Raw genomic sequence first — 23,931 nt, 5'->3', positions numbered from 1 at the left:
TGTAGCAGGTGATGTTACACGGTGTTGAAGAGGGAAGAAAAAGAGTCTTACCCATTACGATTATCAGAGGTTAAGGAACTCCAGTGAAAGGTGCTGGGGTGGAGCTAGCGGGGGACGGTTTGTTTGCACAGTCTTGAAACCCAGCAGCATGGCACAACAGATTTTCAGTCAGGGTGATTGCAAATGTGAAAACCCTTGTGTGCAGGGGTTTCTGTTATTGTGGTTTGTGGAGGCAGCAGTTATTTAACTAGCACACAGGATACGTTTCAGGTACTGCAGCTCCTTAATTTAGTACCAAACGTGGCCTTTTATTAATAATTTGACAGTCATAGCACGAGAACATGGGAAGACAACAGCTTTTATAATTTGTGAAGTTACACATATGCTTTAGCCTGTTAAGGAAGCATGCGATTCTTATTTGACCTCTCAATATCTTGTGACAGACCACTGTCTGCAGCAGCCCCTTCTGCGCAGAGCTGAAGTTGATGTTCATGGACAGACGTAGTCTCCGACGTCATCAGGTAACACAGCCTGAACCTTGTCCTGTTCCTCTTGCCTCCAGGGTGCCATTTCCAAACAGCCCCCCCTGAACCTGCGCAAACCTGTCACTCAGTGGTCAATGGCTGCGCAGTTCTGCTGCACAAAACATCTTGCCTGTACAAGGGAGCTCTGGCTATTGATCACTTTGGAGCTGCGTGCATCCCAGATATGTGTGCCTGGTCTGCTCCTCCTCCGCCAGTTCCCTCCTCGTTCACATACTGTCTCTTGTTCCTTCACCCCCTGTTGTGTATCTTCAATGTCATTCTTGCATATTTTCCACTGAGATTCTTTCCCTGCCTGCCATCCCCGTCTCATCCTTACTCACAGCTGCGTCACTTCTAAATGCCATGGCATCTTCCCAGAACCAGGATGAACTAACTCTGCTCCCAGTAACGGGCTGTCATTGCCTTGGGGTTTCCACCTGCTGCTTCAGCCATACTCCCTGAGCACACACAGCTCCCATCTTCCCACAACCTCTGCTGTGCTCACGGAGCTGTGGGTGGCAGCTGTCGTTAGCTGTTTGATTTGGACCCGTTCCTCAGAGAACTTCAGCAAAAAAAAAAAAAAAAAAAAAAGATGTGTGTGGTTCCTTTAGAATGTTTCAATTTTTAGAGGAAGGTTGCCTGATGACACCCTGGACTGAAAATTAGGAAATCTGGGACAAGTTTCCAACACTTCCCAGGCTTCCTGAGTGAACCTGGACACTTTGCTTAACCACTTAAGTCACTTCTATCTTCTTTCTTTATATTGTCTGATCTGCTCAGGGTGTGAAGGGGCTGAAACATTCCTTTGTTACTACCTTACGCAGCCTACAGGGAGAGCAGTGCGGCCCTGAGCCTGGCCAGAGTCTCCAGCTGCTACAGAAATAGAGTCACTGGGTGTTAAAATGGAAGTGGTTCCCTTCCTGACAGTGCCAGGCCGAGGGCAGAGGAGCGATGTGCTTTCCTCTAGCTGAAAATAGGAGATGGGTGTGTTTTGGGCCATCCCTGCTCTGTCCTCCCAGTTCGTTCCTCCGTGAACGTCTTCTGGGAGCAGTTGATGACTGGTGTGGACGCGATTGCTTCTGACGGGACCGTTTGTCAGCTTTTGGAGAAAATGCCTTTGTTTTGCTGCAGAAGAGGAAGAGGCCTGGCAGCCCGGACCGCTCGATATTGTGCATTATGCAAATGGCCGCGCCTCAGACGCACTGCTGCCTGCTCTGCCTGCTCGAGTGAGGGGCCCTGCGGAGGGCTTCCCACGGGAGCCGAGAACAGAGAAACTCTTGTTCTAGCTCCCGCCGGTGCCGGTTTCAGCGCGTAATGCCCGCTCGGTGGGCTGGACCGGCAGCGGCGGCAGCAGCAGCGATGCCCACGGGAACGGTCCGTCTGTCCAGCGACTCTGTCCTTTGCTCCTGTATTTTTATCTCAGCTGGCAGAAAAGGACGCGTTAATCCGTGGCTCCAAAATATCACCCCGCACTCGGGAAAACCTTTCCCACTGCAGCCCAGCCCAGCAAAGGGTTTCTCCGTGCTGGCTCCACATCACGTTTTGTTGCCCCTGTCTCGGAGTGGCGATTTTGAGCGGGTCCTTCAGCTTCTCGGCAGGATGACGATGGGCACGGACCCCGTCTTCCAGGCAAGATTAGGAAGCTGGCCCCCTCGCCGGAGCTGGTGCCGGAGCCGTGTTACACACTCGCTGTCACACCCTTGCCGATAAAAGCCACGTCGGGAGGGGACGTCGCGGTCCGGTTGGGGTTGTCACCTCGCGTCACTGAATGCCACGCAGCCGGGACAGGCTCCGGCCAAGTGTGGGCCTTCCTGCGGGCCAGGATCCTACTCCCACCAAACTCTTGAGTCACCGTATCCGGTGCTCCGCCCCGGAGCAGGGAACCGGATTAATGGCTCGTTTCTTTATTTCGGTTTTGCCGGGCCGTGAGCTGGCCTTCCCGGGGAACCCGAGGTGTCTCAGTGCTTCCAGGGCTGTAAGCACCTGTGTGTCCCCCCCACTGCTCTTTCCCCTGGGACGTTCGGCCCGCTCGGGAGCCGCGGGCCCGTGTCTCTGCCGGGGCGGCGGGCACCGGCCCCGGGGCGGGGAGGGGAAGCGGAAGCCGTGGGAACCGCCGGGCGGACCGAACCATGGCGTGTGTGGGGGGAAACGGGTTGTACCACTGCTGCTGTGCGCTGGCGGGGGGGTGGGTGGGGGTGTGTGCTGGCGTGGAAAGGCCCGCGTGCACGTGCGGCCGGAGGGCCAGTCCAAGCGCGCCGGAAGCGCGGGGGGGGGGGCGGTCCGGAGCGTACCAAGGGTGACTGGGGACAGCAGGGCGGCGCGTTTCGCTTCGGGCCCCGCTCACCGCCGGCTGGGCAGGCGGGGGCGGGCAGGAGGAGCAGGGCGAGCCGGTCTCGGGCCGCGCTGGGAAGGGCCGTACCAATGCCCAAGGGGGGGGGGGAAGCGGGCTGTACTAATGGCGCCTTCTTCGCGGGGGGGGGAGAGGGCCTGTTCGAACAGCAGCGGGAGGGAGGGAGCCGTTCCCCGCGGTACGGGGAGGGGGACCTGGCTGGTCGCTCGGCAGCGGTACGGCGAGGCGCGGCAACCGTGGAGCGAGGCCGCCCCAACGCCGCTTAGTGCCGGCGCCGACGTGCCCGGAGCACCCCCGCGCCATTGCGAGTGGACGCACCCAGCGCGCTGAACCGGGGCGGGGGACCGAGACGACGACGGATCGTACCAATTGCCGGATGTGGGTGTGAGGAGGGCCGTGCCAATCAGCGACGGGCGGGCCGTACCAAAGGGGGCGCGGGCGGGGAGGGAGCGGCCTGTGCGCGAGGAGCCGTCTGGCGGCGCGCGGGCTCTCGGGTCTCTCCCCGCGGCCGGACCGGACCGAGCGCAAGCCCCAGCCCCGTCACGGGCCCCGCCGCCGCCGACGGGCCGGGCCGGGCCTGCCGCCGCGCCCCCTCCCGCTCCTTCTCCCTCCTTCCCCGGCCCGGTGTGTGGGAGGCGCCGGGCCCGCTCGGAAGGAACGCCGACGCGCTCAATGCCCAGGGTGAGGGGAGCCGCGGGGGTGGGGGGGGATTCGGGTGAGGAGGGACGGCGGGAGGCTGGAGCCCCCGCCCCGGGGCGGGCCTGGGTTGTGGGGTGGGGGTGTAGTGGCTCCGGGGCGGCCTGTGGGACCCCCCCCTACCGGCTCCTTGGGAGGGATTGAGGGGATCTCCGGCCTGTGGGGCTGGTCTGGGGGGGCTTCCCTGGCCTGGGGATTCTCCTTTGGCCCCCGCGGCTGATTCGGAGGGGTTTTTTGTGCTTTGGGGGTACCGCCTGGGCTGCGGGTCTAGTTTGGGGGGGGGGGGGTCTTTGCTGGTCTAGGAGGCTCTCTTTGGTCTGAGGGGCCGGTTCCGGTTGTCCTTCCTGGTCTGGGGGGATTCCCTGACCTGTGGGGATTGTTTGGGGAATCATTCTGGGCCCTGGGGGCTCCCTCGGCCTTTGGAGCAGCCTTGGGGGCAGCTTGTTAGCCTATGGGGTCCCTACTCTATTTTGGTTTTGGCAGGGGAGGTTCCTGCCTGTGGGTTGGACTGGTATGAGGGACCCCCGTGGCCGGTAAGGCTGGTTTTAGGGTGGTAGCCCTTGCCTGCAGTGTTGGGCTGCTTTGTGGGGTGTCCCTTCTATCTGCGAGGCTGGCTTGGAGGGTCCTCCCCTCATCTGTGGGATGGGGCTGACTTACAGTGCCCACCCGCCAGGTTTGTATGGCTGGTTTGTGTGGGTCCCCCCCTCAGCTGTGGGGCTGGGATGAGTGGACTCCAAAGGGATAGTTTAGTGGGGGTAGTCTGCCTTGTACCTGGGCTTGGGGGGGGTGGTGTTCAGGAGGGGAGGTCATTGCCTGTAGGATTGCAACAGTAGGAGGATGAGGAGACTGCAGAGGGGTTGGTGTGCGTGAATGGGGGGGGGGGGGTCTTGTATCTGGTATGGGGGGGCATTTGGAGAGGTTTGTTGGAGGGGAGGAGGTGTTACTTATTCCTGTGTGTCTGTACAGATGGGAGAAGAGTTTGAGAAAGGATGGGAGAGTTGTTTTGGGTGAAGAGGGGCCTGCCCTGTGTCAGGCCTGGAGCTGGTCTGTAAAGGGTAAAGAATTTTTCTGGGATCTGGGCTGGAAAACGGAGGTGGAAGGCTGGGAGCAATGTTGAGGGGGGAATCTTTCTCAGGCTGGAGGGGGGCATGTGGAGCTGGAAAGGAAGGGTGTCCAGGATGTGGTGGTTTTCCTGGGGTTTGAGTGGGGGCAGGGTTGTGAATGCTGGCCGGTTTGTGTAGTTAGAGGGCTGCCCTGTGGGATTTGGAGCTGCCTGGGCTGAAAGGGGGGAAGTTGATGAAGTCTGGCCTGGCCAGGGCAGTGGCTAAAGAAAGTACTAGTGTTGCTGAGGGTGCTAAGAGTGACCTGCAGGAAGGCCTGAGACAGGGAGTGGTGTACTTACTGGGAATGGCTGTCGTTTGCTGCTTAGGGCATGCTTTGGTGGGTGAGGAGCCCTAGTTATTGAGAGCTGGAGGTTTGGGATTTGGACCACAGGCGAGGTTGCAGGTTGGGAGGTGTTACGGTATGGGGATGATCGTAGAAGTGGCCTCCGCTCAGTTGCAGCGATGGTTCCTCGTGGTTCCTTGGTGTGATTAGTCACGATCTGCTCTTTCTCTCAGGGCAGCTGTGTGCTTGTTGGTTTCAGTGTGAGGAGGAGTAAGGCAGAAAGTTGGCTTTTAAAGGCTACTGTATAAATGGAAACTCACTTCAAAACTCCCAAAATGAACCCGTCAGGTTCTGACTCAGAACTGCAGTTAGTATTTAAAGAAGAAAAAAGATAAACCCACCGCTAGCAACAGCCAGAAAACTCTATCTCCTTATGACTCAACATGTAGAAATACTTAAATTTAATGAACTCAACTGTTGGAAAGAAAAGATCAGTCGGAGTTAAGGTAGGAGTACGTATCTGTGTACGTATGGATGCGCAGCCAGGAATGTCAGCCTTCTTACACAGGGTCTAGTAGTGATGTTTTTACGTACATCTCTCATAAACATAGATGATTGACTTCAAGTTTAATTACCTGCAAATACTCATCATTCTCTTCCACACAGCAGTACTCAAATGTTCTTCCTCTATCAGAGTGGAGCTGAACTGTGATCGCAGCTGGCTTCCTCGCTCCTGCCGCTGGACTTTGCCCCGTGGTGGAATGCTGTGTTGGTTAACCGTTGTGAGGCCTGGGAGGGAGAGCACTGATGTGCGGCCCTGGGGAGAGCTGGGCGATGCATGGCTCATGGAAAGGCACGTTTCTGTTCTCGCTTTAAGGTGGACCATCCACAGCTGAAAATGTAGCTCTTGAGATACAAAAATTATTTGCTTGCACTACAGTAAATGGTGTAGGTTGTGTATTTTGATAACGTCTTTGGAGGAGAAAACATGTTGTCAGTGATGCACCATTACTGAACTAGCAGAGAGGAGCTCTGTTGTCTGTTGTATTTGGATTAGTTTGACAGCTGCTTTGCCTGTTAAAGACTTGGAGATTTAAAAGAGCTCTGTCTAAACATTGAAAAATAGACCTAATGGCTTGAAAATCTGGGCTAGAAGTTATCTTTTTGACACATGTGAATTACAGTGCTAGATCAGGCTGGCAGCTATTTAGGCCAGTATCTGGCTGATGCATATCAGAAGAGAGTATAAAGTACCTTTATAGTGGCTGTTGACTTCGGTATCTTTTCGTGGCTCATTTTGCTAATTGTGAAGGGGTAAAGGAGTCTTAAATCTCTTAATCCTTTTTTCAGTTGTAACACTTGAGATGCTGGGTTGCTGTCTCTATTCAGGTCACTGTTACGTGTACCTTTTTGTTACCCCTTGATTCCCTCTGTTCTGTACTAAAAAGTTAAATTCTTTTTGGTCTCATACACTGGAAGTCTAGCTCTGCTGGAAATAATGGACGGTGGATTCTAACAATTGAGGCTTCAGGGACGTGCAGTGAAACTTATCAGTAAGCTTCAGTTTCAGTTGTCAGACTGAATTTAACTGCCACAGGAGCATGGAAAAGGAGCCAACTCTCCACTAAGTCATTCTTCCGGCAGAGGTGTATGGCAAATTCAAATAAGTGAGATGAGTAAGATGCAAGTAATTCAACTCTGTAACTTCACAGAGTAATATTCCTGTTGCTGTCTGATTTGAAATTGCTTTTAAGTCCTGCTTGACTTGTTAATGGGTTTTTGGTGTGTTTTTGTTTTTTGGGTTTTTTTTTTTTGATACTTCATCTTAAAGTCTGAGAATATTTAGCCTGAGTTGTCGGGGGAACTGATGATCTAGCAGGATTGTTTTTTTCAAAGACCAAGAGCTGATACAGCTTAGACAACTCAGCATTCTGATTTTTAGGAATGGGTTATTAGTGTCACATACTCATGAACTGTTGTCTAAAGTAATTTTTTATTTTACTTAAATATAATTCTGTGACTTAAACAGGATAATAGCTTAAATTTCTTTTTCTTAGTGGGGCCTTTTGGTTTTGACTTCAAACACTTTTAGTAACTTTAAACTTTTTGGGCATGGTATGTAAATAACATTCAAATGTGTCCTCTGAAGGGCTTTTAAAAACTAAATGGTGGGTGGGGAAGGTGTTCAAAAAAATCCTGTGTCAGAATAGCATTTATAACTATGAAGCAGGTTCTATTTAACAGGAAAGAAAAGATCTTAAGCATAAAGCATGCATGCCTATCAATTCTTTCTGAAAGAGCTAACGCTGTAGCTAATCGCTTCCCACTGCTGAGCTCGCCAGGATGATGATCTCTGTGCATCGATGCCTGCGTTGGATATAGTGGTTTGACCTCACCCAAATTTAGGGATAGCCGCTAAACTTTTTCTGTGTAGTAATCAATTTTAAGTTTTGCTGCAGGATTGTTCTCTTGCCGAGTAGTCTTGCATGGTATGTTTGACAATGCTTACTGTTTCCTGATGTGTGGCTTTTAAGTTGAGACTTCTTTAATCTGGACTTTTTTTTTTTTTCTTGCTAAGGCAGATCTCTATCTGCTGCCATGGGTTTTACAGCCTCGGAGGGAGCGACTGGGTTAGTGCAAAAGGAAACGAATGAGTCACCCGCAGAACTTGTCAGCAGGCTGGGAGGGAGCTCTGCAGCGGGGGTGGATAGGGTGGAACAGTAAAATTTTTGACCTCACCCCTCTCTAGGCACGTGTCATTCTGAGCAGGCTTCCTTCAGAGAGCGTTCAAGAATTTTTTCCAAGAATGTTAGTTCCAGAGTTTCTTTTCTCTGTATACTAGGAGAGTATGTTTTAGAGAAGATGGTTGCTTTGGTTCTTGCTAACGTGTGTTTTCACTGTTTTAACGCTCATTTTGGAGGTCTGGGTGAATTCTTTCACTTGAAAAGCACCTTGTGCTCCAGACAAAACAGGACATTTTGATAGTGTATGGATAGAACGTGGGTCACTTAGTGGGGCAATGCAGGAAGGGGAAGCGAAATGTGATGTACGCAGAGTGTCAGGAAAAGCCTGGCTGGACTGCAGTGTTGTGTCAGGATGGCAATTTTTATGGGATCAAGTTGTACACCGTCAGTGCTCTGAGATACTGATTTCACGTGTGTAAATGCGAACCACGAGAATGAGGTTTTATAGAAGAGGGAAATTAGAAGCTCATGACCTAACTTAGTTAACATCAAATGTGGATTTCCACTTACAGGAACAAAATCAGTTGAGATCAGTTGAAAATACTAGTCTTCAAAACACTGAAGTATTCTTTTAATACCGACTGACAAATTAGCGGGCTTTGCTGTGCATCCTGTGCACTGGGTTATTTTGAAAGGTGATCCAAGTGACCTTTCCAAAGGTATCTGTGTTTTGCAATCTCTGGAAGCTGCAGCTGTTGTAAGCTGTTTTGCTGTCTCAGTGTAGCTACGGCAGCACTTTTACGGGCGTGTTTTGAAGGAGATTGTGGAACTAGGAATTCCTTACGATGTTATTACTTGTTTTTCATTAAACCTGTCTCCCTGAACTTGTATAGGCTCAATACAGAAGAGCAAGCGACTTGCCCTATTGAAGTAACTAATTTAGGAGTCAATGCAATGACAGACGAGGCAGCCACTGGAGATGAATATTGTAGGTGTGTTGGATTTTTACTTAAGGCAATCTCAAGTGAAGCTTCTATCGAGTCAGGAATTCATTTAACTGTCCTCTCTTAATTAGTTAATCACCCTGATTTATTTATGCTAGTTAATACAACTGCCCCTTGCTTACTTTTAAGCATATTCTTGCACGTTCGTAGCATTTTGAAAGACATTCTCCTCCAATTGGCCTCATTAGGCTTTATCAAGCTCTCTTGCGTGTATGGCTGTGCGAGTGTGAGAGGTGGGGAGCTCACAGTGCTGTTAGTTGTAACTTAAATTAGTCCTGTCTGTAGGTGCAGAGACTGTCACAGCTCACTAAACTTGGCTGTATAGATAGGCATCTTGATTGATGTTTATTCTCTGATAATTAAGTTAAACAACATCAGGAACTGACTCCCAAGCATATCTAGTTCTTTTCAGATGCATGAATGGTTATTGCTTGGCTTGTTTGTCCTGCTGTCTGCTTTTTCTCCTCTGGTTCCTGATGGCACCTCATTCGTAGCGTTGACGTGTTGGATACTGCTGCTCCCTTTGAGGCCAGCCACATAAAACATGTTGTAATTTTTTGGTTTCTCTCCATGTGCTATCTCACTTTCTATGTAGAAAAAGTTGAAGGTTAATTGGCTGAAAAATTATTTCTTGTTTTATGTTGTGCATAGACCTGGTTACCATTTATTGTCATCAGTTTGATAGTGCTCAGTTCTCTTGGGGTTTTGAAGTGCAAATTTGCTTGCTAAGACGGGGAGGAAGACATTTTAATGTATTTACTTGGGGAGATCAGAGGTTGTAGACAATAGGGTTTTTCCTGTTTTTCATTTTCTTAATTAGAAGCCTGGTTTTTCTTTTTAAACTTCAGCTTAACTGTTAGCAGTTGAAAGTCATGGCAGGAAGGGATATATGTGTCTAGCCAAACTCTTAAAAATAGGGTTGTGTGCTACATAAACTTCTTATCCTTCTGGAAATAATTTTTCAGACTTAAATACAGTGCTTTACATTTTTAATCACTCCTTAGCTATTAGCTAATTAAATGCTTCAGTAATATTCCTTTGGGGAAGGTAAGATGGTGTCATTCCTGTTCTGCCGATGAGCTGAGCTACTGAAAGTGGCTTGGCCAAGGTCAGACCATGAGCAGCTGCAGATGTGAGAGTAGGACTTGAGTTGGTGACTCCCCTGCCATACTTAATTTAGTGGAACATGTCATCTCCATGTGTCCTTTCTTAATGACTTAGTAAATCGTTTTTACAAAAGACTTTTAAAATAATTGGGTTGAAATTCCCTCTTTGATTTGCTTGAGGGAGGAGAAGTGTAACCATAATGACCTGATTTGATACAACTCACAGTGCAAATAGCACTGGATGAGGCTCTTCCAACCAAATTATTGGTGCTGAAAAGAAAAATGTTTAAAGGATTTGTTTAAAATATGATGCAATAGCTCTTTCCCTCGTGACAGTGTACTTTGTAATGCTGTAACACTCTGGTACTCTGGATCCAAGTTTTGATCTCCTACGCCAAGATCTGCTGACCACTGTTTTTATTTAAATGACCTTGTTAGGTCCTCAAAAGTTAGTTTTGAAATTATTCCTGTAATGTAAGTCTGCAGGTCCCTCTCCAGGACATGTCAGATGACTGGAGTGTATGTTCAAATGCGGTAAAAACAGGCCAGTATTTGACTGAAAAAAGACTTTCTTGCATCAAGTTTTACAGGTGTTGGACACATGTGGATGCTGTAACTTCAGTCATTCTGTTCCTGGTACATCATCGCTATAGCAGACTGTAATACATTTTAACAAATCCTTTGCTTTGAGATTTGGTAGTATGTATGAGAGAGTTGTGACAAATGTGCAAGAATTGACAAGTGTAAGGACTTGAGTATGATGTGTTTAGCTGGGACTCTTCCATCTGGGGTGAGACTTAATCTTGTAGTCTTTACACTGATAAAATATTCCAGTATTCATTTTTGAAATTTGTATTTCAGTCACTCAGAGCAAGAACTGCGTTAAGGTCGGGGAAGGTTATTGAAAACATCTTTGTTCTTGCCTCTGGCAACTTAATTAATGTATTTTTTTTAGCATTGAAAGCTGTTCTTTAAGGAAATAATTGCTGTTCTTTGGGTGATTTTTGACTTCATGTCAGTGAAAAAGGTAATTTTGTAGTTCTTAATTTGACTGTTTTAAAGTGAGCATCTCATTAAAATGTTGAGCGCACTAGAAGTTTGGGGTGTGAACTTCCATGCGTGTGTGTTTTTCCCTAATTGTACTCACTTAAGTGTGCCACGTTGACCTTCCCGCTTGAGTTGCAGGTTTGTGACTTCTGGCTGCTAGTTTGGATTTTATTCAACTGATTTAAAACTTTTTCCTTAGAAAGGAAGTGTCGGTAGTGATTCTTTGGCTTCAAGATTTTTAAATGCAATGAAAAGCCATGTTGCTTATTTAGTATTTCAGCCTTAAATGAGTTGAGCTAGTTTAGGTTAGCTCCATTTTCATCCCTCTAAACTTCATGGTAGGATTACGTTGTCCCATCTTCTATTGCTGGGACATCTATATTTTGAATCCTGGGTGTTAGGACTGGAAGCTGCCGCTGTCTTAATGCCCTAGTCTGTAAACACAGATAAGACTGAGAATAACTAAAAGTTATTACCGCTAAATGACCATTTGGTTACTTTTGAAGTGACTGATTTCTGAAGGGTATCTCCCTACTACAGTTGGGAGTTTGGTGGTACAACAATGTTGGTGAAATTTATGTGCTAGCAAAAACTCAGATATATGGCAGTTTAGTTATACTCTTATTTCTACTTGTACTGCTGATTTTGTTCAGAAAATAAAGCCATACCAACAATATTTTTTACATATTTGGGCTTAAGCCAAACAGGTATGACTGTACCAACAGACACTTTCAAGCGTGTACTTGGCTTTGTGCTATTTTCTCCTCTTCTAGGGCACCTGGTTGGGAGGGAGGGGCCACAGAGAGCACAGAAAGGTTTCCTTGTTCTCGGTTCTGGTGCCTGGCTGCGAGGAACAGGAGTTACAAGAAGTCGTGTGTCTCTGGGCTAGGGCATACTTGGTGCCGAAAGAATATTCGGGATTATGGCTATTGGGACTCCAGTGAAGACTGATTTTTTTTTTGTTTTTTTTAAATATAGTTTTATCTAGTCCAATTTGAGTTTTCTGGGAGGGTCAATAGTTGGTGTTTCGGGAAGCAGAAGCAACAAATCCTATTACGTGGTATTTTTCTTCTCTTTAGGTGTTCTGTTGGAATATACGTCGCACATTTATGGCGATTCTGAGTGTGAGGGCAGACTTCTGCCAGGCCCAGCACAGCATCCTGGCTGACAAGTGAGCTGAGTGCAGGGGGTTCTACGTGCCATAATTACTTTGCCTTGAAGACTCCAGACACAGCGAACACACTCAAATATATGGGATATCTTCTAAACATTGGAAGCATATTCCTTTTACTGACTCTAGCAAAACTAAGCATCAAGAAAACAAAGTGGAGAGAAAATCTGCCCTTACTTTTTTCCCTCACCAGTGCCTAAATGTAGAACAGGCTGCCTAGTCTTGCATGTAGTCAGAATTTTTGGAGTCTGAAGGATACCACCTGCAGTAATTGAGGCCGAAGTTGAATTCAAGTGGATTCTGAAGCAAACCTGCTTTTCTAGAAGCGAATTCTGTAAGGAACAAACACGTCAAAGCAAGCTCTGATCAATCCCAGGCATTTTAGTGGTCTTTTTAATGTTTTCTGCTGTGAAACGTTTCCAAGGTTATTGATTTTTTTTTTTTTAATTTTTTTTGGCCCCTTACACATTTTATTTGCCATTATGAACCGTCCAGCCCCCGTGGAAATTACTTATGAGAATATGCGTTTCCTGATCACTCACAACCCAACCAATGCAACCCTCAGCAAGTTCATAGAGGTAAGGCAGTCAAAGTATCATCCTTCTTTCCTTATATGCTCATAGTTTCTGTAGGAGTACAGAACAGTCATTCCTCACACCTGTTGCTCAATGCTTTGGCTATGTTACATGTTACTTGAAGTTTAAGGCATTTTTATCTTTAATTTATTGTTCACATTCTCTTGACAGTATGAGAAGAGAATCCACCGATTACTTTTTCAAAAGTCCTGCGTTTCTTTAATTGCAAGAGGCTGGATGAGCTTCCATTTTTAGAATACAAACACACACCCTTGCCATCGTTCCTGTCCTGGTTTCTGAAGGACTGCATGTTCTATGATTCTAAGTGTTATTTTTCATTAAATAATGCAGTGCTTCTAATATGTCGATCTATTGCTTGTCTTTTGGCTTTTAAAATAGTTAACAGAATTGTACCTGGTTTCTGACCTTTCTTCTCTCTCAGAGTAGGATTAAGTGCAATACTTAAACTGATGTTTCAGTTTACAGGATGTGTTATCCAACTGCCCTACCAATCCCAGAATTGTCAGATTTCATATGCCAGAATTTATCCATGAAAAATGGCATTTGCCTGGGTCAAACTGTGGGAAGAGTCACTTACGATGGGCAGTGGATCACACCATTACTAACACAATAAGATCTTAAATACAGCAAAATTTAATATTCAGTTTTCTGAAAAAGTAACAGATGGTGTCATCAGAGAAGTAGTAGTACAGTGTATTTCTGCATTCTAGTTTGCTCCAAACCTGCTATATCTTTGTGCCCTTGTATCTTGTATCTAGAGGACTTTTATCTTGTGTATGCAGGTCCTTTTCATTCCAAAGAGATCCTGTCATCTGATACTGATGTCTGACTGTGGCTATTAACAGACTTCCATCATTTAGCAGTGTGCTCTTCACCATGAATCTGCTCAGATATTGGTGGTTAATTTTGTCTGAAAGCCATGTTCTTTTGGTCTCTCTATTTTTTTTTCCTATTATTGTGGATTGTCTTCCTTTTTCAGGAGTCTTGACTCTGGAATAGATATTATTGCTAGTTGTTAGAAGTTATAGTGATTCAGTCCAAATATGAGAGGAAATTCTGCTTGCTGTATGAACCTTCAAAGTGAACTGGAACAGCTTTTGTTTGATCTTCTGATTATTTATCTAGCACAATGTGCTACTTATAGTGCATTACAAGGAAGCCGGAGTATGGTGGGGTGTGTGTTCTGTTCCTCCCTGCCTCAAAATGTCAACACTGGCTGAAGCAAACAGTTCCAGGCTTCTATTTAAAGAGAAGAAGAAGCTGCTTGGAGAATATAAGCAGCTATTTTAATTTTGCTCTTATATATGCAATTCTTCTCCACCTTGGCATTTCCCTAGAGAAGAAGAATTCAGAGCTGTTTCACACTTACTCCTGTCACTTGTAACCCTTGTCCTAATGTAGGCCATAAACCCCCCTTTCTGCATTGGCCCTTGCTCCTTCACTGTGTAGTCACCTTGGAGCTGTGCAATGGTCATGGTACCGCTGACTCTGTAAAATGTTTAGTTTTGTAGCTGATGTGAAAGTTCTTTAATTCTTCGCTCTGCCAGTGTGCTCACATGTTTTCCTTTTTCTTAAAGGAGTTGAAGAAGTACGGAGTGACAACCTTGGTGCGAGTTTGTGATGCCACTTATGATCAAGCTCCTATTGAAAAAGAAGGAATCCAGGTTCTAGTGAGTTGCCTTTAAAACTGTCTAAAAATGCAAAATTATGTGTCTAGAAGTGGTGGGGATGGCTTTCATGTTTTGGGCAAGAGCTTATGACTGTTTCAGATTGGCCAAAAGCAAAGTGATCCCCTGCATCAGCTAAAGCTGGTTTTGAGAAACTCCCTGTACTTCTGTGAAAGGTACTTGCTGATTCATTACTATTGCCTGAGCGCTTTAGTTGGAATAGAAATGTCTATTCCCAGATTTCTGGATTTGTTGAGATATTTTGATTGCGTTTTAGTGGCTAGCTCAATAGTAATCCAGTGTTCAGCCTTGCCTTGTGGTCCATACAGCTCAGTTTGGTCCTTTTCTCTAGATACAGCACTTCTTGGCTTTACTGTTGACCTTCTCAGAATGCAGATAAAACTCCCTTCTCTTGCCCTTTCAAAAAGGGCCACCTTTTGAGACTGTAGCTGACATGTTGATACAGGCTTCCGTGGACTGGCTGTAGCAGGGCCTCATCGCTGCTCACCTCTAAATGGAGCCTGGCTGCTGATGGCTTCCCTGTTCAGCAGGTGGAATTCCTTAACTGCTACTCATAGTTAGCATTATGCAATGACTGTCTGACTAGATCGTCTAGTATTGCTTGGTGTTTTAGGGGAGGTTTTTTTAATAGGTGTGTGCTCATACTAAGCTTGCAGGCGGTATTTTTCCAGGCAATGCTTCTGAATTATTACAGTGTGTCAGATATAATCAGTTTATTTTACTGGAGTGAGTAATACTCTGTTGTGAGGCCAGAAATTGCATCTTACCTTCTTGTTGCAGGTAGTCAGTCTTCTGTTGCCTCTTGATTTTTATGGCTTAGTCAGAGGAAAACTTCTGCAGTTTTCCATTAGGAGAAAATCTTGTACCCTGGCATATCTGTGAAAACTCCACGTACAGGTCAGTCAGGTTTCTTGGCTTCTGGCCCTAGTAAGCATTTACTCTAGTTCCAGGCAGCCACGTGTACCTCAGTGTTGTTGGAAAAATCAGTCGTTACAGGGCTACCAGTGCTCCTAGGGCTGTGCTCTGGAATAGCATTTTTGTTCACTCTAGAGCTGTCTTGGACTTGGACGTCACACCGTTTTCGGGCACGCTGCTGTGAAACCTCTAGCTGTGATATTCCTAAGGTTGCCAGAAACTGCAAGGATTAAACTCATGGTGTAGAAGCCCTCAGAGCCCTGATTTAAGCTGGGGCTTAAGAGTATTTCTGTGTTCTGCTGCCAGAGCAGAGATCCGAGTTCTTTGTAGAAGACATAGGACAGTTTTGCAGGTGTCCAGCTCTGCCAGAGTGGCTGCCCTGTGAGACCAGCTGACCTTGGCTGCTGCAGCTGTGAGTGAAATCCACCTTCTCCAGCCCATGGCTGGGGCCCCAGAGGCAGCTGCAGGAGCTGGGGAGCGCTCTGTGCTCTGGAGCCTGTACTTCTGAAATAGTTTGGGGATTTTGGTTCTCAAAAAATTTTAAAAACTTGGTGTTGGCTAAGTTTGAACTGAAAGCAGTTTTTTGAGGAAGCTTTTCTAAAAACTGGAAATGGTGTTTCCGCCAGCTCTGCTGAGCACCATTCTTTTGGAGAGCCTTTCACTTTGAGTAACACATGTGAGAGTCTTGTGTCTGTACGCTTTTGCCTCGGGTAGCAAGCCTCTCTGCGTTTGGTACATACCAGTTCTTAGTATTCCACTGCTGCAGAAGGCAAAACAGGAGAGAGCATAAATCCACCAGGCATCTGTTAAGGGTAACAGAAAGCAGGAGGTGACAGGGATCACTGATCCTGATGATCCCAGTCATGAGGTTGTCTTAGTAATTTACTGTATTGCAATAGCGTTTTGCTATTTGAGATAAGCCTAGTTAGTCACCAACATAACCACCTCCTGTATAGCTTTTCCTTCCTATGAATGCATGCTTTTTCAAAGCAGAGTCCTGTTGCTGTTCAGAAATGGTATTGAATTACCAGCTGGCTGAGAAAATAACACGTCACTATTTAAAGCTAATATTTGCTTGCAAAAATAACATTAAGATTAAAAACACAGCCTGAGGGAGATTAGTGTCTATTTTAAAACTGTTGAGGTCAAAAGCATAGTGAAACCCCTGAAAATGAGAGCATTTTAGCAAAGCCTGCTCTCATGCCGTGATACAGGATCATGTACTGGCAAGATGGGTAGAATGTGGCAGCTACGGAGTTGCTTTGGCAGATGGCATAGTGAGAAAGTAGAGAATTAGATGTTCCATGCTTGAGGTAGTACTATTGCGTCCGCATGTTTATCAACAGAGATTAAATCCAGGAGACAGGAGGCGGGGATGGATTTAGTTTCTGTGGGCTTCTGCAGTTCTTACAGTTATGTTCACATGTAAGGTCTTTTAACATAGAAATGTTACATCAGAAAAACTGGTAGTTTTTTCTGGAAGTATTTTTGCACTGGCTGGCAACCAAGGAGGCTGCGATAGTTTTGTTCATCTTAAGGATCTAAGACACGTTCTATTGTTCAGCTTCTATCAGTCCTTCATTTACTGTTCATCCCTGGATCAGACTTTCTTTGCCCTCTGTGCCCTCCAGAATGGCCACCGCCTGAATGCTAGCAGGCAGTCGGGAGTGCCCGTGTTAGAGATGTGACTTCATTGCCATCTGATATTTACTGCATTGCCATGGGCTCTGGTATTGAAGGTGGGAAGGTTCCATGCTGGTGGCTGTGGTCTCATCCTACACAGATGCAGGCAGTTCTGGGAGCGTTTTGCTGCCATAACTTCAGTGCGAGTTGCACGCAGGTTTTGAAGAAAGGGTTCTTTGTCACTTTGAAGTCCTGTTACTGCTTCTTGGTCTTCTCAGTTCTGTATTGCCAATCCTGCAGTCGTTGTTACTGACAAACTCAGAGCTGTTCTGCTGAGCAAGGCTGCTTCAGATAAAGGGTAAATAAGAATAACCCTTTCTGGCCAATCCTCCTTCCCAGCTACTGCAGGGTGGTACAAAAGAGGTGTATTTTCTGTTTGTGCAGTCTCGGTGCATGATCCTGGTTATTAATGACTGTTTTGGTCGTGGAGCTTAGCAATTTGTTTTCTCTCCTGTCTGACAGGAGTTCGGAGGTGATGCTGGCAGAACTCGTAATCAGGAAAAAAAACTGCAAAACTTTGCTGCAATTACTCCTCTAGTCCCAGAATTATTCTTGTTCCTCATTCTGGGCAGTGTCCCATGCAGCAGTGTTTTATCAGTGCTAATTTAATGTCAGTGGTGTACCATTGCTGAGAAGGTGATGCTCTGTGGGGAAGCGATGATTGTGGTTAATTCAGGCCAGCACAAGAGTTGTGTGGACATGATGGTTAAGATGTAAGCTAAAGCAATGTAGTAAGCTGCTGTATTTGGTCTGAAGGAAAGGATTTAATTTAATCTAAAACTAGGACACAGAACTGACATGTAAATCCTGTTCTTTGCAAGGCAGTTTCAAAAGAAAGCATCTTGCAATGGGTGATGTCTCTCTTCTTGGCAGCCCATACATCTCTTCCTGGGACAGTGGATGACACTGGGCCTAAAATAATACAGCTAGCAGTGTGTGATTGAGTGGAAAATCTCATAAAAGCCTTTTATTAGAAAGAGCAAGTTTTACTTTATGATCTTGTTTCTATAGCCTTTTATTTTGCTGTGTTGTCCCAGATATTTTTAATTTCCCATTGCTTTAAAGAAGGAGTTCTCCGCATTCTTCAGACTTTGTGTATCTTTCTGAATTAATAGCATATAAAGTTATTTCAGTAACTTAAAGCTTTTTGGTTTTGTAGTTCTGAGACAGATTTCTACCTTGCAGCTTTTTCAAGTGCTGACACATTTATAAGGTGTTCTTGGGCTGAGGTCTGTGCTAAGTTGTACTTGCTGTTCAGGAAGTATTAGGGTAGCAATAAGTGCGTTTCAAAATGAAAAGTCTGGCGGATTTTTACCTTTGGTTGTACTTGTTCAGAGTTTCTGCATGCTTCTTTCAGGCTTCAGAGAATATTACTTCATGTTAACCTGTTCTCAAGATACTACATGAAAGACTTGTTTCTAGCCAATGGGGGAAGAAGAGGGCTCTTCTCAAAGCAATTTCCCTACCATTTGGAGAGGTGGTTGAATAATATGAAACTCTGGCTATGAGTCTCTCTTGTAAAATGCGTTGCATTCGTCTAATGAAAAGTGCTAAATAAGTACTGGGTATTACTTTTTCCCTTGCATCTAGGAGTGCTCTTTCTACAGCACTCCCTGTGTCTGAGGAGATTATAAAGCATGTGATGTTGTGCTTGGTCTTGAAATGTAGGACATGTAGTACTCCACTTAGCACAAGTTCCAGGGGAGAGCTGTGACCTCGAGAAAATGGGAAGCTTCTCGCATGTAGTTTTGATTGACAGCCACGTTGATGATACTAAATGTGACCTAGGTAGTTTAAATGTTGGCTACCCCTTTAATAGGCAGAAATGTTATTGTAAATGCTGCTTCATTGTTGACTGCCTGTGTCTAAGCACTCTTCTTTTTGCTTGTGAATGTGTTTTTTTCGACTTGAAAATACCCAGGTAATTTTAACTGTCTTGCTTACTGGATTCATGGCAGCTGGACAAGCTGATCCATTTGAGTCATTATGAAGTACCTTTTCCTCTTCTGATCCTCTTGAATTGTTATGAAGTAGCTTCTCTGTACAGAGTCTGAAGTACAAATAGTATTTTAAAAGGTTGACACAACCACAGGCAAAAGTCTACAGAGTTCTCATCTTTCAAATGTTTATTTGAAATGTCTATTGATTTTTACATATTTTTAATAAAATGAGATTTCAAGGGCAGCTATTTTTCTAAAAATTCTATACTACAAAGGAGTTAGTGTACAGTTTTATTGAAATTTTATTGAAAAGTACAATTAAATGGTTGTTAAACACTTACTGTTGCATTATGATATTGACTTGCAAACTTCTGTGCAACCAGAAAAACACCCACAGAACTGTTCGTGTAATATGCGCTTCTTGCTGAATGCAATATTTTCCTTCTCCCAGTTATGGTTGCCTTGCTGTTAATTATGAATTGAAATCCATATAGGTAAAGTAGTTTTTTTCCTTCAAAGGACTGGCCATTTGATGATGGAGCACCACCCCCGAATCAGATAGTTGACGACTGGCTAAACCTGTTGAAAACCAAATTTCGTGAAGAGCCTGGATGCTGTGTTGCTGTTCACTGTGTTGCAGGGTTGGGAAGGTTAGTATTGTACTGTCTTGTTTTTATACTGGACTTAAAGTTAGTTTGTGAGGTAGGTCACGGAAGGTGTTAAGTAAATGCCAATTTCTCTTGTTTTCTCCCAAATGACATTTTAAAGCAGCAGCATCAAGTTTCTGTCATTAAAGCAAGAGAGATTTATTGCAGCTTAAAAACTTTCAGTAATTTCATACCTCTGATCAAGGATGAAAGGAAAAACTTGGAGAGATTGTTCAGAACACTTCTGTCAATCATGAACGATGCAAGCAGTTAAGAGATGCTATTAATTTGAAAGTATATGTCTTCCTGCTAAAACAATAAAATCTCTTGTGCTTCTTGACAAATGCAATATACATGTATAGTACAATTTCTAAGGCTGTACAGTAGGTTTTTTTAATTTCCTCCTGTTTTCAACTGGTATACTATTAAGCCATGTGGTAATAAAAAAAGCATTTAGAAAAACCGGTTCAATTGCTTTCTTACTTGAAAGTGGCTTCATTTCAGTTTCAAGAAGAGTTAGGCTTGTATTTCTTGCTCACATGCACACTGATGTTTCTCTCCTGACCACTCAAAATGTAACTTCCTTCTTTGGGAAGAACTTCCTTTCAAGACAAAATAAAAAAAAGACTGATTCAGGAAAGCTAAATGCTACATTCATATTCCCAAATGTAATCTCTAAATGTTATATTTATCCTATGGGCTAGGAGGAAATGGAGCTTAAGTGTTAGTATTCTTACAATAACCATGGGACTGTTAATATTTAAGGATATGAATGAGTGGGCAAGAAAGGTGGATTAAAGAAATAAGTAAGCACAGAGTTGGAGTCTGTCAAGTTCTTAAATTTCCACCTCTAGAGAAGAAAAGATGGGGGAAATGAAGAGGTAGAGGGAGAAACGGCCAATATTTAAAGACACAAGAGCCAAAAACCCAAGGCAATTAACATTTGTTTATCCATTTCTGCTCTATTTTTATCTGAGGAATGTCTTTAGGAAGGTGGCCACGTGCAACTCAAGTGATTTTCAACTCTCCTGTTTCTTGCATAATATCAGGCTAAAGGGTATCAGAAGCTTCCCATCTTCTGTGTGTCACATAAGCTTATGTTGTGTATCTATTCCTTACGGAATGACCTTTTTGCTGCTGTTCTCAGACTTCTTCAGGCAGAGGGAAAAGCAAGAGCTTTACAGATTCTGCTTTAATCTGGAGAACTGTCTACCTGTAGTAGGGAGTTGAACTTCAACTACAGTAAAAAGGGACAGCTTTTTTTTTTTTTTTTTTTTTTTTTTTTTGTTCGAGTGACTTTTGAAGTTTCAAATTTTTTCCTTTGGAAAGTGAATAATTCTGTTCATGGAGGTGCAGCATGGCAGTGATAGTGAGAGCTGTTTCTCCTGAACTATATTTTTGTTTAGCCATGAGTACAAGTTGTCCAATTGCTAGCACGTGTTTAATCCTTCACTACTCTGTCAGCGGTGCCTGTTGCAACTGTGTGTGTTTAGTGGGGTGAACATCAATGCAGGAGAAAGTCAGTGTGTATTGTGATTTCTGCTTGTTTGAAAAGTCAGCTCTTTACATTTAACTGATTTCCAAAATGTGGACCCCAAAGTAGAAAGTTTTACTCTGTTTTCCCTGGAACACCCACTTCCATGTACAGCATATAATTACAAAAAAAAAATCTAAATAAGTTATCTGTTCAATGCTTCATAGATTTGTCTCAGACAGCTAAATCTACAGTCTCATAAGAAGAAGAATGCATGCAAGAGGTATTACACACTTGTTTTATCCAAGTAGAAAATTAGGTTATAGTGAAATGAGAGAGAGTAAAAATCTAGAATTATTGTTTCACGCCCCAAACACTCAGGAGCTATTGACTTTTATTTTTTTATGTGTGTGCTGGAGGCAGAGCTGTCTACTAAAACAAATTTTACATTAGGTATTCAGCAGGCAAATGTCTTTCTGCAGATAATGCTTAAAGAGAAAATACTTAAGCTATCTGTTAATAGATAAATTTGATGTATTTTGAGGGGTTCAGTATATTGTTTCTCTAGATCTTCCTTAGATATTGATTTCTCTTTTAGGGCTCCTGTACTGGTTGCACTTGCTCTCATTGAATGTGGAATGAAGTACGAAGATGCAGTTCAGTTTATAAGGCAGTAAGTTAAACTTCCCCATTCTCAAGAAATCTCTCCGTTTATGTTGTATTTGAACAGCATATGTCCAGCAAAGTTTGTTAGATTTCCGATTTTGTTTTCTAGTAGTATATCCTGACAATAGTGCGCATCATGAGTTTGACATCAATGCTGAGGCTTTTGCCCTTTCCTCTTTTTAGAGATGAGGATTAAAAGGTGATCTCTCTTTTTTTTTTTTTTTTTTTTTTTTTAATGTGGGCTTATATATTAAGCCATTGATCTAAGACTCAAAGATTTTGAACTTGAGAGGAAAAAAAGTCTGGGCTGGGGCTGTAAAAATCATGGATGAATTGAACATGGACTAATTGCTCCTAATTAAAAAAAAAAAAAAAAAATCTAGTGAGGTTGGGCCCGTGAGCAGAATTTGTACAGCAAGGAGATGAGCACAAGCACTCCTACAGGTGTTGTGGGTGAGTGTGTTATCCACCCAGGAAATGTCAGCAATGACCCTGGCTGGAAAATAACAAAACTGGTGAAGGGTGAGACTGCAGAGCTCTGGTTTAGTGATGATAACATCAGATCTTGAAATGAAGCCCAGCAGGTAAGATTATGTTGAATGAGCTTTGCCAAAAAAGCAGTTCATCCTTTTATGGATTCCCAGGGTCTTCAGTTATCTTTGTAAACTGTATTGTTGTCAACAGATTTCTCTGAATTTTTCCTTTCTTAAATTCCTTTTTTCTCTTCCTGGGTATGGTACACTTTATACCGAGAAGCTCTTTTCTGAGAACCTCTTATATATTTGTATCTGAATGTCATGGTCTTACTTAGCTAATATAATAAGTAGCACATGCGTCTGCAAGGAAAGGGTGACCTTGATGTTGTTCAGTGACTACTGCTGGTGATGGAAATAAACTCTCCCAATCCAAGAAAATATGCTGAAATTTGCTAACTGGATTTTGATTTTAATATTTGCATGTAGGTGATGAACTGCATGTGCTGGCCTGGTTTATCCTTCCTCAAAGTGTCAATGGATATGGAACCAAGCCAAAATGCTCTTTTGTAGATACAGAAAAGCTCTGAAATGAGGACTAATCTGCCTTAGAATGTATATAGTGATTGAAGCAGTACTTTTTCCATTGATATTAGCCTTCGTTCTCTTTGTTTTAGGAAAAGGAGGGGAGCTTTCAATTCCAAACAGCTGCTTTACCTTGAAAAATACCGACCTAAGATGCGATTACGCTTCAAAGATGCCAACGGTCACTGCTGTGTTCAATAAAAAAAAAAATAATCTCAAACGAAGGCAGAAGTTAGCATGGCTGTTTTCTGGACTCTTGGCACCTGGAAATGTGAATCTGGAATCAAACTACGTCATCAAATTAGTGGTGGAGTCAGTGCTCCTCAACCTCTGTCCTAATGGTGGTGATGATTGAAAAAATAAAAATAAAAAAAAAAATTAAGAGAAACATTTCAGTGAAGGATTGTTTTCTCCTTAAGCTGCAGTTTGAACATCTGCAAGGAGAAAATCAGTTTCTGAACCTTCTGTATTTTTAACTTTTTAAGAAAAGAAATAAAGTAAATTTTATGTCTAAGGAAAACCAGCAGAGCATTGGCTTGTGCAGAAACTATTTTCTTGACTTGAGGAAAGTACCCCACAGTTAGGGCCTGATACATTAATTCCTATGGGACTCTCTTAAATGGAGTTGCCTTTTTTTTTTTTTTTTTTTTTTTTTTTTTTAAACCTTGCTGGGACCTGGCAGAGAGACATGAGGAGGAGCCTTTGTTGCTGTATGGGAGCAGTCTGGCAGCCTTAAGCCCAACCTGGGCATATTCTAGAGATGCGGTGATGTCTGTGGTGTATGTCTACATGGTGATCAGACTCTGCAGGTGTGAAAAAACTTCCTGGTAGGCTTTAACAGAAGACTCACTGCCTAATATCTTTGGTGAATCTGCTAAAGGCCTTTTCTGATTGGTGGGAGACAGTGCTTTTAACTGTGAGTGTGTGTGTATGCATGTGTGTGTGGTTTTATGTGTATGTATGTCAGTCTTATTTTTCCAAAGAATTTGGCTGAAGTGTTAATTGTCTTTCTGTTGCTAGATAGAAAATCTATCCTGGCAGAAGACTGATGTTCAGAAGTGTCCTAGGTGAGCAAGGGGCAATTCAGACGAGGACTTAAAATTAATTTATCTGTCATAAGGAAGAAGAAGAGGCTTTTTGCTGCTGTCCAGATTCTCTGGCTTGCTGAATACAGTAAATCAGGATTAGGGGGGAGGGTCTAATTTGTGTCATATATGAGGTAAAGATGGTATGCACACAGAAATGCGGTCCATGAATAAATGCCTAGTATGGGTATTTTCCCAGACTAGCCCTCAC

At 44.1% G+C, this 23,931-nt stretch overlaps 1 protein-coding gene across 2 annotated transcripts; it reads left to right on the top strand.

Moving 5' to 3' along the window:
* Window positions 1–501: 501 nt before the first annotated feature.
* On the top strand, window positions 502–23,158 carry PTP4A2 (protein tyrosine phosphatase 4A2). Of its 2 annotated transcripts, none has more exons than XM_052811931.1 (6): window positions 502–521; window positions 11,877–12,546; window positions 14,142–14,234; window positions 19,310–19,440; window positions 21,510–21,584; window positions 22,728–23,158. In XM_052811931.1, exons 2-6 carry the CDS (start codon window positions 12,451–12,453, stop codon window positions 22,834–22,836), a joined length of 504 nt encoding a protein of 167 aa, XP_052667891.1. In that variant the 5' UTR covers window positions 502–521; window positions 11,877–12,450; the 3' UTR covers window positions 22,837–23,158. The 2 variants fall into 2 exon arrangements, with proteins under 2 accessions (XP_052667891.1, XP_052667890.1); XM_052811930.1 differs by lacking the exon at window positions 502–521 and adding an exon at window positions 3,372–3,555.
* Window positions 23,159–23,931: the final 773 nt, after the last annotated feature.

This window comes from Harpia harpyja, chromosome 16, assembly GCF_026419915.1.
Source record: "Harpia harpyja isolate bHarHar1 chromosome 16, bHarHar1 primary haplotype, whole genome shotgun sequence".
Taxonomy (NCBI): Eukaryota; Metazoa; Chordata; class Aves; order Accipitriformes; family Accipitridae; genus Harpia; species Harpia harpyja.
This window is presented reverse-complemented; position numbering and strand designations above follow the sequence as displayed.

Bases quoted from the DNA above. Each gene is read 5' to 3' on its own strand.
- PTP4A2 (XM_052811931.1), top strand. From the start codon at position 12,451: ATGAACCGTCCAGCCCCCGTGGAAATTACTTATGAGAATATGCGTTTC. The intron at 14,235-19,309 runs GTGAGTTGCCTT...TTTCCTTCAAAG, and splicing joins AAGAAGGAATCCAGGTTCTA to GACTGGCCATTTGATGATGG. The intron at 19,441-21,509 runs GTTAGTATTGTA...TTTCTCTTTTAG, and splicing joins TGTGTTGCAGGGTTGGGAAG to GGCTCCTGTACTGGTTGCAC.